The sequence below is a fragment of the Grus americana genome, chromosome 1, assembly GCF_028858705.1.
Source record: "Grus americana isolate bGruAme1 chromosome 1, bGruAme1.mat, whole genome shotgun sequence".
In the NCBI taxonomy this organism is placed as follows: domain Eukaryota; kingdom Metazoa; phylum Chordata; class Aves; order Gruiformes; family Gruidae; genus Grus; species Grus americana.
In genome coordinates this window covers 127,174,696-127,190,597 of record NC_072852.1, presented here as the reverse complement: position 1 = coordinate 127,190,597, position 15,902 = coordinate 127,174,696, and the positions used below count along the sequence as shown (strand labels likewise).

The following is a 15,902-nucleotide window of genomic DNA, read 5'->3' as shown; positions in this document are numbered from 1 at the left end:
CAGCGCCCCGCACACCCATCAGCCGAACCCAGAGTGCACCTCCAAGTTCAGCTTCCTCCAAAAGGGATGCAGGGCGAGTGCTCCGGGGTGCACACCAACACAAGGCAATAAGCAGGGACAACTGGGAATTCACTTCAGAAATGCACTGCTGACCTGAGCCAAAGCACGAACCTAGATGGACCCCTGCTACAGTAAACCCATGTAAAGTGGTAAGAGACCCTTTGTGGCCACTAAATTTCAGGCAGGATTAGTTTCTTTTCTGCACTGGCTCTGGTTTAATGATTAATTCTATTTTTAGTCTCTACTTTGTGCAAATCCAAGCAGAGAAAGAGGATGCCTGTGTGCAACTGCAAGCAGAATTTGGTTCCGTGTCAGACTAAGGATGCAGAAAGAGGATTATATCTGCTAGAAGAAGAAATACAGCATATGATACTGAATCCTCTAGGGAGGGTGGCTTCTGAGATAAAGTTTGCAGTACTCTCATCTTAATTAAAACAAAATGAAATTTATGATATCTCATTTCCCTGCCACTTTATTATTTAGGTGTCATTGTCAAAGACTCTGCAGAAATCTAGGAAGAGACAGTCGCTGCCCCAAGGAGTTTCCAGTCTAACTCAGGCAGAAGTAAACACTGAATAGCTGAGGAAAGAAAGTAAAGCCCTCGGCGATGAATAAATACCTTTACATTTCACAAAGGTCATTCTCAGCAGAAATGAGAGAAAGCAGAGGACAGGGAACCTGCCTTTACTGCTGTGGCACGGAAGAGAGCAGAACAGAAAAGAGGGAATGCAGAGGTGGATGGAGGGTTGGAGAGAGGACTTTAAGAAAAAAAAGAAAGGATGGATTTAAAAAACAATGCAGAGGTGTAAGCAACTGCTGTCACCTCTAAGAACAAAAAGTTTTCATCCAATACAGAGGAAGAAGTAAAGCAAGCACAGGCAACAAGTAGAAGTGACATGTCCTGAAGGAAGGCTGGGGATAAATTTGAGAGCATTATTTTGGACGCACTTTGTCACAAAGTGCAGATATGGGTTTTTCCTGTTTTATTGAAATACAACTATAAAAAATCTTGACAATATTATACAAAATTATATCGAGAAAAATGCCATGCCCTTTAAAAGAGTGAGGATACAGGTGAGGAAATCAATTCAACTAAATAATTCCCAAGAAGCTCTAGGACAGCTCCCTTTCATTTTAGATATGAACATAGTTACGTGACATAATTTAGCAAGTGATTTAATGGCTCTTGTCATGAATGCTATTCATCTGCTAGATGCAATTCTGGTTTTCTATTCATATTTTTCAAAAGCTCTAACGCAGCTATTTTCTCCTTTCTTTCACCTACTAAATCTTCAGAGTGCAATTATAACTTTTGAGCTAAGCAGCAAAGATCTTTCCTCCTTACTTAGCAACCACCTGCCTGGCTTCCCTTGCAGCACCGTCTCCTCCTCAAGGCTGAGGACAAGCAGTCTGCGCTGATATCGTGACTCCCTTGGAAAGGGAGTATATAGAAAAATGAAGACAACAAATCCTCCTTATTCCTCTCCAAAGAGGACAGGTGGAAAATGCTGGGCGCTACGTGGTTTGCTCTAGAGCATGCTATCTTCCTCTCGACAACCAGGAGTAAAACCCCTTAAGAGAAACCCACAACCCCACCCCCAATATTTCCAGAAGCGAGGCAATCTGTCTCCTAATTATTTCATATGTGATGACGATGATCTCATTATTCTCCCCCTTCTTGAACTGTCAGACCGTGTCCAATAACTAAAGGGTCCTATCACTGCAGGATCTCTCCTAGCAGTACAAAACTGTCTGGCAAATTTATAGCTGATTTAAGTCTTAGCTACTGCACAAGAAAACACAATTTGAGTTCATTGTGAAAATAAGACCACACCTGCACCCTGAAATTTTCTGTCTAACGTAACAAAATGTAACATTTTCAGGAAGCTTCGTCAGAAGTTAGTGACCATACAGTCCATTATACGTTATGGGGGAAAATGACAGTGCGTATGTATTCCCATGGCTTTTATGATCAGAAAAACAGAGAAAAAACAGGAATTTATTATTATACAGACACAGGACTAAGCTGAAAGTGGAAGAGCCAAAACAGATTATAAAAGAGGGGGCGGGGACTACAGATTAATGCTGGACAATACTGACTTTTTTTCCCCACAGCACAATCTGTTTTGGGAGCCTGGGTGGGGGGAGAAGGAAGAGAGATCATCTGGGAGCATAGTAGACGGATTCTTAAACTGTCATTCTTTCATTCTTGGCTCTCTTCAGTTTCTTACTCTTGGCATCCTCTGTTTTTCTTCTTATTGCACAGAAAGGATAGCTCTAACTAACAAACAAGCGCAAGTCTGGAAAACATGCCTGTGCTTTTCTGGGAAGCGCATGGGAGAGCTCAGCTGCTGCTCACTTTGAGCAAAACTGACACCCCCTCATTCGGTTGTTACCAGACAGTTCAGTGGCCAGAGAAGAGCTCTTTTACTCCGTAAGTTAATATTAGGCAGTGAATCTGCGTATGCCATTAAAGTTCAAAGCAAGTGATTAATCCTTTGATGTGTTGCCAAATTATTAGAATAATGACACTATTTTTTTTCAAATGTATTGGTCTGTCTTCTCAATTCTTTCTTTTTTAACCCCATGCTTTAATAAGTGGTGAACCTCAGGAAGAAATGGATTCTTTTTATTCAAAGGACAGCTGGGTATGGTTTCTGGAGCACTTCTTTTATATATAATGTACAGGATATTACCCCCCTAACAGAGGCAAAAAAAATTCTCTTTATTTTCCCCCCCTGGTGCTCTCTTTCTTTAGACTTGGAAAGTAAACATTTAAAAATGCATGCTGTTAGTGGGCTGCGTAGCACTACGCTGATCTGTCAAAGTGCATATTGTGATAAATTATGTCAGTCTGTTCATACTTACAATCATCTTCCACTTCCTCATACCAAAGCATGTGAGCAGACATGAAATCTCTCCACAAAAACAGAGGAAAAAGAAAACAACAGCAAAATACGCCTTGGCAAAGTATATTCCAACTTTGCTGCTCCAATAGCTTTTGCTGAATTAGGCTTGTCCCTGCATAACGACAGATGTGTCCCCGCACAAGCCCCGGCAGCTCTGTGGAGGAGTGCAGAAAGCACCCCAGTGGGATGCAGCTCCGGGCTGGCTGCCGGCAGGGTCTGCGTCCCAGGCGGGCAGGGAGAGGCAGGGATCCTCACTTCCACCCAGCCGGCATGGTAACTAATGCCAGGGCTCTTTGGAGGCCCCTAAATGTTTCAAATTCCAGGACCTGCGCAGAAGCAATGCTCTGTGCTTCCCTCAAAACAAAGTTGATTTCCCATAATAGGACAGCCCATGCACTCGACATATAAGGCTCTGCTTCCAGGGTGGCATGTGCAATGGATTTAAATTATGTGTTACAGCTTCCCAAGGAACATTGAACGCTACAGAGCGGGGTGAAGATATTTACTGCTGCCTTTGTGCCGCTCCCCTGAGAGCCCTACGAAACAGTCTTGCCCCCTCCCCAGCAAATGACCCCCAGCCCGTCCCCAGACAGGATCCTCCCTTTTTGGGAGAGGAGCAGTAACCCTCCTGTATTCGGCCCTTCTCTCACAGGCTATACTTTTGGGATTTCAAGCTCTCTCCCAAGCAGGGGAAGAAAAAAAAAAAACAACCAAACCCCAAAATAGCACTGTCACCAAAGAAAGTGTGTAAATACTAACACAGGTTGTGATAAGTCATAATAAGATAGTAAGATTAAACAAAAACCAAACACCTCCCAACAAACCTATTGACTTACAATTGACCTTTCCACTCCCAACAAAACCACGCGGCAGTGCTGCTATACGCAGCCCAGAAACAGCTCGCAGAAGCAGCAGAGGCAGGACTGCGCGCACGCTGCCTGCCGCTGCCTCTTCGTGACGGCGGAAACATCCCTTCACTCCCAAATCCCAAAAGCTGCTGGTCCCAAACAGGTGGGACCTGGGGTCACACTCTCCCCCTGCATTCGGTCCCAGGCCCCCTTAGTTTATACGGGAAGAAAAAGCAGGCATGCACACAACACTTCGGAATGGGACTATGGCATCCCTCACCCAAACCCAGACTTTTATAAGGCTGCTTTCTATAGTATATACTTTGTACAGTATATAAGACCTTTAGAGATAGGCCATAAATAATCATGTTATTAATTCAGGGCTTCATTTGAAAAGTAATTTGGAAAAAACTCTTACATTGTTCATTATTTTTTAAAACCTATCCCTAAAAAACTGAAAAATGTTATTTTTCAGTTTTAAAGGTTAAAGTATCTAGTCATGGAGATTACGAGTTTATAAGTAAATTCCTGGATTATACAGAAAAATAAACACAAAAATGAAGTGCATAATATACCCTTACAGCCACTGGCATTTTCTACACTGATAGTCAAATTAATACCCTGGAGAACCTGGATGTACAGTACATGCCAACAGACTCCTAAGGATTAATTTGCAGCCCACAGGAACTGCAAGTCATGAACTGATGTAGAAAATAATCTGAAGCAGAGCAGAGCACGCTGTGACAGCAGCAGCATTTTGATTATTTGAGGGAGAAGGAGACTGAGCAAACTCAGGCAAGGAACTGCTTATTGTGCAAAAGTTCTGTTTTATAATATCTAAGGTCACCCTTGATAGCACATGCTGTCAATAACTGAGGCCCAGTAATGTACTTATAGACCACAAGTGAAAGTTATCTCGAAGGTAGGTGTCGAATGCTAGAACTGTGATCCTCCCGGCTCCTATTCGTTTCAAGGTGACAAACTTTTTCTTCAAAAATTTCCAGGTGCATAAATCTGTTTCTGAATATGACCAGGGGGCCTTCATCTCGACAGAGCTCTGCAGTCTGTTTTACACCTAACTCCAGTCATAATCCACAAAATTCATGTGGATTATTCATCCTCTCTGACGATGTCTTTGAGACCATCAGAGAATACTCAGATCAGGCTCTGCAAGAAATGCAGTGCTACTCAATACTTTCTTCTAAAACATGGCTCAAAGAGGTGTGTAGTGGTAATATTTACAACAGCTGACAAATTAAACAATCCTCCAGATGCGGGAAATCCAGATTTGCTTCCCCTCTTCTTGCTGGGGGAGTTCAAAACTCCTGTGTCTCAGGTGAGTCCCCGGTCTACTCACAGGAGCGCAGAAACCTTCAGCCTAGAAACATTTTCCCTTCCTCCTATTGACGCTACTCCAGTCGATGGGAAAAGAGTCAAGATTTGTCGGGCCGTGGAGAGGAATAACAAAAGCGAGTGTTCAAATCAACTGGGTTTTTTGGTTGGTTTTGAATTTTTAGGGGGGTTTTATTGTTGGTTTTGGTTTTTGGGGAGTGTAAAGAAAATTGAGAGGCTTTTAAAAATTACATACTATTTTCAGCAGCTATGAATGCTGTAATTGGTTAACACTGAGAAACATCAGCTCTACTGAAAAGAGGTTTTATACGCATCTCTCAGTCCCTACTGGCCAGCGTGGTGTACGTATAACCTGGAACAGGTTTATCATTTTGACACACGAGGTTTCTTTGTTTATAGGTTATTTTTTATCTGAACCAGCATTAAAAGCTCTGGCTGTCTTCAACAACAGAGAGCAAGTCACAGCCTCACTGTAGATCTGTGTCAAGTAATTAAGGTACACTTAATAAATGCTGGTAGTCAGAGGCTACCTGCCTCGCTCTTCCTCCTAGATGCTGCAAGTAGCAGGCTCCGACCTGCAGCAGCACTGCTCGGTGCTCTGCACAGTGCCCGTGCTACACAAGGGGAAAGGAGCAAGCTTCAGAGTCACAGAGAGGTTGGAAAATTTGGAATGATCAAAATGTATGGTTTTTTAAATGATTGCTGGCAGCTCTAGTTTAATGTTGCCTTCCTCTTTCACAATCAGTAATGGGTTAAATGAAAGGAAATTGTCATCTACACAGTAATGGTTAGGGTGATTTTCAGCCACCCATTAACAAACACTTTATACAGAGGCTGTTTATTTTCTTGCTTGAGAAGTCCTTTCAAAATCCAAGTATTGATACATTTGAAAATATCTCCTTTCTAATGGTGTGAGCGTGACAGTAATGCCGAGTTGGAGAACATGCCGAAGAGGCCAGTAGCAATCTGAAAACAAGGCCCAACAATAAACTGCCTGTTCAGGGACCGTTTAGGAGATTGGGTTCAGCATATGTCAGCGTGACCTTAGAAAAGAAGTGGATTTCAACAACCAAATTTGGCAGCCAAGTTTATTGTCTCAGCAATCCAAACCAGAGGGAGGGACTTGAAGATAATGGTGAAACCTTAGACTGGACATGGGAATCAAGTTATCAGTTCTCTAACTCTTCCTCTCCTGTACCATACTAAAGGGCTACATTGAAATTCAGGACCTGTCTGTCAGGGGGGGAAAAAAAAAAAAAAAGACACAATTGGAAAATTATGTTTTTGACGTAGAAAAGAAATATTACAGTAGCCAGAATAATTTATATGGGAGGAGAGGTCCCCAATTCAACGTAAATAAATCAAATGAGAACTTCATGTTAACAACCTCCACGGAGTAACAAATCTTCCATCTCACTGTAATTTACTACGATACAAGCACCAAAACAAACCCCCAACAAAAGAAAGCACACCATATTGCCATTTATATCGTCTAACACAGACAGCATCTCCTTTCCTGTTAACAGATAAAACAAGAAAATAACAAATAGGTAGCATGCAGCGCGGAACTGATTTACAAACCTCTTATGACTTTTTAAACATCCCAGTGGCACATGTTGTTTGCCAATACAACTCAACATCAGGCAGAGCGCTTACAGCGTAAACCTAAGACAGATGATATTTTGATTATAATTTCAGAAAACATTTCAACCTTTATTCCACCCTGTTTTTAACTCCCTGCCAACGCTGACCTAAAAAAACGAAAGGCAATCCAAGCCTGTCGCTCAGTTCAGCCATTAGGCTCATAACAAGATGTCTCTGTGCTCTTGCCAGTATTTGCAAATCTATCACATCTATCTGTGTGGGAAGAAGCGCAGAGCTCTAGGGGCTATGGGACTGATGCGAAGGGAGAACTGGGATGGGAATCTTTTAAGCACTAATGCGCAGCGTGGGGTTTTGCCCTGGTGGTATATTGGCTCTGAGTCTTTTTGTTATTCACTTCCTGTTATGAAAAAAAAATCACAAACCACTTGCGTGTCAGCAACAGAGAAAAAACAAATCTTCAACAGCTTTATCACAACAGAAGTAAACAGACAGCTTCTGATTTTCCTGTGAAATCAGGAAGAAAAAAAAAAGAAAAAAGAAAATCTTTCCAATGTAAGCCACTGAAGAACTTCTTTCTTTTGTTTCTTAGCCTATTTTTACTTCAAAAAGGAATGAATACATTGTAGAAGTTTTTAGTACAGGTTGCAAGGGTTTTTTTAAATCTGTACACTTATTTGATCTGCAGACCAGAAAGTAAAAGACAAAAAAAAAAAAAAAAATCACTTGCTGTAAATTCTGAAGGAAGTACTAGGGTTTTGCTTCCAGAATGGAAGATATAAATTTAAGTTTATAGTCAGAAAATTAGCAGTCAATATAATGATTAAGGCAATACCTTCTCATATGCAAGGGGCTCTTAAAAAAAATCCAGTTTCCATTCAATGCATTTCTATATCATGAAACATTTCTGTTTGAAGACATGCTCTAGCATATAAACCAGCATATTAATTCATGTGGTTGTGCTCTCCCCAAGCAAGCTACCTCCTTCGTGCCACAGTTGCTGTGGAATAGCGGTTACTCCTTTTTGGATAGCATATAGCACAAAAGGGCTCACTTCTTACTAGTTCAATGTAACAAGCAACACTCAGAAAACAAGCAGCAACCACTATTCATTTTGGAAAGCTTCAGCTAAAGAACAAGAAGTCCTCTTTACCTAGGAGAACTCTCTTTGGGGCAAGGGCCCAAGCAGGTTTAGCAGGGCAGTATTTGCTGCCTCCATTTCCCATATGCATAATGTTCATGCTTTGCAGATCTTTATTCTCAAACCCTGTCAGTTCTCCAACTTTCAGAAACTTCCACCTCAGCAGAAACGAAATCAATCTTAACTGGAGTCAGCTGGTCTAGACTACTTAGAAGATATACGGAGCCATCAAAAGAAAAGTGTAAGAAAGGGTAGCAAATTATATAAAAACTAATATTAACAGTACAAAGAAGAGGAAAAAGATTTTAATTACTGATATATACATGGTAGGAGTCCAAGTAATAAAGAGGAATTAGAATTTCTCATTTATGCCTATAAAATATCTAGTCTTAATCTCTCCAGAGAGGCTCAGATGACCAGAAAGGAGAACATCTTATTAACTAATATTCCCTTCTCTAGATTTAGGCGTGTAACTCAGTCATAAGCATCCCACATAACCTACAGAGAGAATCCTGCTCCAGAGAGTGTCTGAGTATTTAAAATAGGCTGCTGCCCCAAACTGCTCTTGGGGATAGGTGAGGGGAGGGGGTGCCTGGCTCCGGCTTCCTCTTTTGTTGGCCCACGCTTGGTTGTGTGTCCAGACCATGAAAGGCCGAGATCGGACTGTCCCTCTTCTCCTTGTCTTCCCAATGTTCATAGGAAGAAAATCTGGACACACAGACCAGAAGTGAGACGCAACACATCACATGAGGTCCCCCAGTTCAACAGAAAGCCCTTTGGAGCAGTTATGTTCTCAGGGTGGGTCCAAAACACCTGTGAAATTTACCCAATTCTGAAAGTCACTGGAGCTCACCCATGGGAAGTCTGTATTCAACATCAGCATTACAGAGGAACCGATCCCAGACTCCACAGTGAGTGGTTGCTCAAACGCAACTAATAACGACTTTATTACTCGCATCACATGTAAATAGTGAAATACTAACCAATTTTTACGCATACAAGCGCATTCACATGCATATATGTCACTGAGAGACCAAGTGCACGCACAAGCAAGTGCTGGCAATGGTAATGTATGCGTGTACATATCTATATCTTTTAAGAGGACCCAGTTTTACAAAGTTGAAAACAACTATAAACCATCATCAGTAAGGAGACAGAAGTTAAACGGAGAAATGTGAAGTATAATTGGAAGATGTTTGAAAATGCTGTTTAGGAGCCTACTTGTCATTACTAAGAAAACAAGTTCCTCTGGTTAAAAACAAACAATGGCAAACAAAAACAAATTTAGTCTAGAGGAGAAGCAGGTATTTAAAAAACAAAAGCAAATACAATATGTAAGGAGCAGAGGAAAAATGCCAAGCTGATTGCAAAGAATATCAATAAGGAACTAAGAGGTAATTGTGAATCAGAGTCAACAATCCATACGTACGAGACAGAGAATTCACCTCAGTCTGCAGGCAAGCTGTATCAGCTCTGCCAAAGACAACCCAAGGTCATTTTACATACCAGAAGTGTTAGCTGCTAACATAAACACAGATTTCTTTAGGGAAACACAACTCAAGCTGTCTACACAGTATCCCAGTCACCCCATCATGTACTCCTTTAGCTTTAATCTGCTCCAGTCAACATTTCAGCTGTGTCCAGTTTTGACACAACACTTTATGAAAGCCACAGATAAATTGGAGAGCATTAGCATCACCAGTATCCAAACAGGCAGTTTTCTTTCTAAAGAAAGACTGAGGGAATGTTGCATGTTTAGTCTGGAACGGAAAGGAGTACATAGCTGCTGCCTTTCAGCATCTAAAGATGACAATACTCTTACATTTTTCACTGTCCTGGTTTCAGCTGGGATGGAGTTAATTTTCTTCCTAGTAGTTGGTATAGTGCTGTGTTTTGGATTTAGGATGAGAATAACGTTGATAACGTACTGATGTTTTCATTGTTGCTAGGCAATGTTTACTCTAAGTCAAGGACTTTTCAGCTTCTCACACTGCACTGCCAGCGAGCAGGCTGGGGGTGCACAAGAAGCTGGGAGGGGATATGGCTGGGACAGCTGACCGCAACTGGCCACAGGGATATTCCATACCATATGACGTCATGCTCAGCATATAACTTGGGGGAAGCTGGCTGGGGGCGTGACCGCGGCTTGGGAACTTGCTGGGCAATGATCAGTAGGTGGTGAGCAATTATGCTGTGCATCACTTGTTTTGTATATTCTTTTAAAATAATGATGATGATGATGATATTCTTTTCCTGTCCTATCTCAACCCATGTTTTACCATGTTTGGCCAATTTTCTCCCTAATCCCCTTAGCGGTGGGGGGTGGGGGAGTGAGTGAAGGGCTGTGTGGTTGTTTTAGCTGCTTGCTGGATTAAACTACAACATTTGTGTATGCCAAGGAGAGGGACATCATTTGAGTAAAGTCAACTAAGATTTGATATTAGGAGAAAATTGTGACAGTACCAAGTTACATACATGAAAACATACACACACAGAGGTCATCAAACCCTTGTAAGTGGAAGCATGTAAGGAAAAGTTTAACAAATTCTTTCAGGGGAAACAAAGTGTATTTGATCTATCTCAACCCTTGCAGTAGAAGAAATCCAATGTCTTTCACCTCTGTATTTCTGTAACTCTCTGAAACAAGAATTACAGACTAGTTAATATGACCTGTCACATACAGTTCAAGTTTGTATTCATCTCATAAACAAAATTAATTGCGCTGTGAAAGGAGAGCAGCCCAATGGATACAGGAGTACACTGACAATCCGGAGACCTAAATTCTATTAGCAGTTCTGCCAGTCACTCATCATTCGACTTCTGGGTTTTTTTCTTTCCCGTGTAGAAAATGAACACTTACAGGCTAAACAAGTGCTAAACACTAGCATGATTAATTATTGTTTAAGATATGTGAAAAACTGCTTAAAGTATAGGATTATTAAGGGTCTGTGTTTTAATTACATTGATTTCACCTTAAGTCCCCCTGGATGACAATTGCTCAAAGCCTTAGTTACAGTGGCAAAAGACTGTCACATTAAATCTGTGAAGACTGCGTTATTATGACAGCAAATTATGATGACAAAATTCTGTTAGTTCAAGTCTAATGAGACATTACTGCACACACTAGGATGAATGTTAAATTATTTCTGTGCGGGTCTATATACAGGTTAGTACATCAAGATGATGGCAAAATGAGGTTAATGCAAGTCTGCAGAGCTGACATTACAAATGTCAAGATGATTGCAAAATGATGATGCTGCTGCAAGTGAACTGTGATTAAAAAATAGGATGCCAAACACAAAAATGTGTTAAGAGAACGTAAAAATAAAACCACAGAAAACACAACCAAAGAAAATTTTACTTAAAGCAAAAGATGTATTGGATATCACCAGTGCTGGTGCTGTAAACCAATTCCTTGCCAAACTGGCCAATGCTGATCAGGAGGGTGCAAAGCCAGGATGAGACTGCCTTACAAGTAACTCCCTATAAATTCTTCCTAATACTATCACTAGGAAAATTTTTCCACTAAAACGAGGCAATTGACTCTGTAGAAATATAAATAATTTTTGAAAAAGGGCTCAAGTTTATTGTCGTATGACAGAATCTGGTTTGATCGGGAAATTCCTTCCTAAATTTAATCATATTGATGTTTTTCTCTTTTGTATTCTGGCAGGGTTAGAAATACATGTCTACAAACCAAATTGTCCATTAGGCCCAAAAGAATGCAGTCCAATCTCAGGTAAATTCAAATACATAGGATCCACAGCATTATAAGATTAAGGAGATTACATATTTCATATGTAGAGTGCTCATAACATTTTAATGTGATTAGATCACTAACACCAAAGATCTGCTTGTATATTTCCTTAGTGCAATGTTTAACTAGTAATTTTATCATATCAGAAAAAAACCCACCTAATTCAAAACCTGAAAAAAGTAGTCTTTTTTTCTGCATTTAAAGTCCTTCCTCCTTCCTATTGTCTTTCTATCTGCTGCTAAATACAAGAAGTGCACTTCATCTCCAGTTTGGCAACAGCAGGTATTCTGTGTCCTATCAAAACACTGGAATATCTATCTATCTATCTATCTGTCTGTCTGTCTATCTATCTATCTATAATGTTTTACATAAAGTAGAGGAGGCACTCTATCTTCTTATCACCCTAAGTATGTGATACTGAATTCCTGATGAATTACATCGGTGAATGAAAATAACAGACTTTGTCAAATAGTTTAGGTAATGTCTGACCTTTAAATGGAAAGCATGCATGATTTTCTCCCATCTAGTAGAGAAGAAAATGAAACATTTACCTTTTTTTTTTGTAAATTTACTAGCTTTTGTTGGGCAAGTTAGCCATCCTGTTCAGCAAAAGAACAGAATGGCAAACTATTACCAAAAAAAAAAAAAAATAAATTAAAAAAGTAACTTATATGAGATAAGTTTAGAGTGGCTTGTGCATTTTTCAGGATTTTCAAAACAGCTCTGTGGCTAATAAATTAGTAGTCAGAGTACAGGAAAGGAGATCAAAATGATGGGTTCAGGACTCCAAGTCACCTACAGACTGAAATTTGTAAGAATCATTATCACTGCATATATTACATTAATATTGATGTAGCTTTTCTGGAGACATGCATACATACCACTTGAAAGTATGCACTTTTAAAAAGACTGGGAAATCAGTACAGTACTCAGTAATTTGTCTGCTTGGAGTGAACCTATGCCAACTGAAGTTACCTGTGAATCTGAACTGAACATAGGAAAGAAAACACACACTGAGAGTTATCAGGGAAGAACCATACAGTGCACTTTCACGCTGCCTGATGGTTTTAACCTTACTAAATATATTCCAGTGAAGATATACACTCTGATGGCAGTGAGATAAGATGTATAAAATTCACTTAATTCAGTGATGTTCTGTAAGAAAGAAATAAAAAAAAAGATGACTATGGGAAATTTTACTAAACAATTTTTTTTAACCATTAATGATAAACAACAGCAATCAAATGGCACCTAATTATTACAATGACACAGAGAAAGTCCAACTAAGGAATTTAAAACCATAAAAAGTCTATTATCCAAGGAACGATTTAAAATCATAATTGTTTTAAAACACTTAATTCATTAGTGCACCTTAAATTACAGGTTGGGGGTTTTTTTGAGCATGTTAGTAGCTTATGCAATATCTATACAAATGCTTATGTGATTATACCTGAGGGCTGACAAAAGTCCAAAGGGATTGTGTGCTGTGTGTAATCAATGGCTTCCTCTAAAAACACTCCATGTACATTTAAAAATGTCATTTAGATCAGAACTGGGGCAGCTTTATTATTAATATGGAAAACAGAAATATTTGACAGTCTTTTCTGAGATCCTCTTATGCAGTCCAAGTGCCTGCTTTCATATGAGCAAAATGCACCTCAAACTATTTTTATGCAGTAAATCATGGATTATGCATGTTATATAAGAAAACCTATTTGGTATATTAACATTGGAGAGAGTGGGCTAAATTTACAATTCTCTAAAATTAATCAATCCATGGAAGATAGAGCAACATGTCCCATATGGAGGACAAGAGCAGCACAGGGATTTGGAGAGCAAAGTATTGGTTACAACCTCTGTAGACTTTTGGAGAGCTGCAGATACCTCAACTTAATTTATCTAATACTGTTTTAGGTGCTTCATGGTAATTTGCCTGGCATATACTTGCTTGTCCTGAAAGGCACAGGTCTTCCATAGACCCTGGGTGTGACTGCACCACACAGCTTGGTGTCATCGGCAAACTTGCTGAGGGTGCACTCGATCCCACTGTCCATGTCGCCGACAAAGATGTTGAACAGTGCCGGTCCCAGTACCGACCCCTGAGGAACACCACTCGTCACCGTTCTCCACTTGGACATTGAGCCGTTGACCACAACTCTTTGAGTGCGACCATCCAGCCAATTCCTTATCCACCGAGTGGTCCATCCATCGAATCCATGTGTCTCCAGTTCAGAGACAAGGATGTCATGCGGGACAGTGTCAAATGCTTTGTGCAAGTCCAGGTAGATGATGTCAGTCACTCTTTCCTTATCCACCAATGCAGTAACACTGTTGTAGAAGGCCACCAAGTTTGTCAGGCACGATTTGCCATTAGTGAAGTCATGTTGGCTGTCACCAATCACCTCCTTATTTTCCATTATTTTTCAAATAGACTTGTTGTGTCATGATACATATTTCAAGTCAAGATACATCAAAAACCACAGCAAAGTACTTCAGCTACTGTGTAAAACTGTTTCAACATCAGCTGGATGAAAGGTGCCAAATGCAATGCCCATTTTTAAAATACATTTTTTGGAACTAAAAAATAGTAAGTCTGATCATGGTACCAACGTAATATTCAGAAATTATAATAAGAACAGAATTAAAAAATATAGATATGAAGTAGTAAGAAAATGGATTTTACAGAGGTAAATGATGCTTCATGTGTCTGGTAGGGTTCTTTGAAGGAGTCAGTGAGTACACAGTCAAGAGAAAACTAGTTTATACAATTTCAAGAATTTTCACTACTGTTCCTCATTAAAGACCTTAAAGAAACAAAGATGTCATGGGATAAGTAATCCACTTTCTCTCAGGAACAAAGAAGTCATTAAAAGACAAAAGGGAAAAAAAAATGCCCAAAGTATTCAGCTTTCTCAAATGTGTACGTCACCAGACACATTTCACAGAGATCAGTGCCAGGGCTGGTCAACATATAAGGTACATTTATATCATTACATGGATCTAAAAAAAGAAGGCAACTTTCAAGTTTCCAAATAGTGCTAAGATATTCAGGGAAATAAAAATGAAAGTTGGCTGCAGAGAGATGCAGAAGAGTCTCAGAGTGTCAACTAGGCGATAAAAAAAGACAGATGAAATTCAATATCGAGAATATGTGGAGAAAAAGAAATCTCAACTTTACGTACTCAGCATGGGCTCTGAACTAGTTATTACCACTCAGGAAAGAGATCTTGGAGTTATAAAAGGTCTATGAAAATATCAACTCCATCTTAGAATCTGTCAAAAAGCAAATCAAATGCTGGCCATTACTATGACAGAAATAGAGAGCACCGTACAAAATATCATTATGGTATTATTTAAAGGCTTCAGATGTTCATACTTTGAATACTGTGGGCTGTTCTACTTCCCGAATCACTAAAAAGATACAGCTGGAAAAGTAAGTACAACAGAAATGATTGAAAACTAGGGAGAAATGGCTTCCATATAAAGAATGACTAAAGAAGAGTCTTCAAGGTAAGGGTAGGGGAGTGCGAATGAGCATGCAAGTTAGGTCCTCTGAACCTGGCAAGGAGGAAGAAATTGCCCAGGGGATGCACACAACCAAGCAAGGAACACAGCATTAAGTAAAACAACGTATCAAGGGACCAATCATCTAAACCATGCCAGTGGGGCTGAGGCCCAAATAGGCAGATACAAGTCCAGGAAGAGGTCCTGGCATCCTTGCTGGCAGTTCTCCAAAATCTACATTTCAATGTACAGAGTGGAAAAAAAGAGCTGACCCAATGCTGGACACCCCGTGTGTGCTGGGAGCAAGTCAGAGGGGTTCAGTTTGTTCCTACAGAAACCTGTGGTGTGGCCATACCTGAAGGGCCATGTGCAGTTCTGGTCTCCGGGAGGATGCAGTGGAGGTAAAGAGCAGCAACTGGAAACTATCAAGGGGCTGGAGCTGCTACCCTACGAGCAGAGACTCAAAGAGCTGGGATGCTTCAGTTTGTAGAGGAGAAGGCTCAGAGGAGATAGGACAGATAGGACTGAGGCTTGAAAAGCATGAAGGGGGTAAACAAGCTGCATAAGATATTTACCAAATCTTGCAACAGAACAATTAGGGGTAAATAATGCCTGATTGGTTTAAAAGACAATAAGAAAGTATTTCTTCAGCCAGTGAGCTATCAGCTTCCGGATCCTGCTGCCCAAGGAGGTTATGGAGGTAAATGTTTATCAGCTGGTTTAAAATA

General features: G+C 40.2%; 1 protein-coding gene across 7 annotated transcripts in view; it reads right to left on the bottom strand.

Annotated features, from left to right (window-relative positions):
- DMD (dystrophin) overlaps window positions 1–15,902 on the bottom strand; it is a 1,313,294-nt gene that overhangs the window by 1,130,282 nt on the left and 167,110 nt on the right. For 2 of the 7 annotated variants that reach the window (XM_054844432.1, XM_054845289.1), the window contains exon 1: window positions 2,929–3,248. The exons of 4 other annotated variants lie outside the window; for them this stretch is intronic. In XM_054844432.1, the coding sequence (XP_054700407.1) occupies window positions 2,929–2,971 (43 nt within the window). In that variant the 5' untranslated portion in view covers window positions 2,972–3,248. Of the gene's footprint in view, window positions 1–2,928; window positions 3,249–15,902 lie in introns of those variants that run through there. One more of the 7 variants, XM_054841804.1, reaches the window with a different exon arrangement.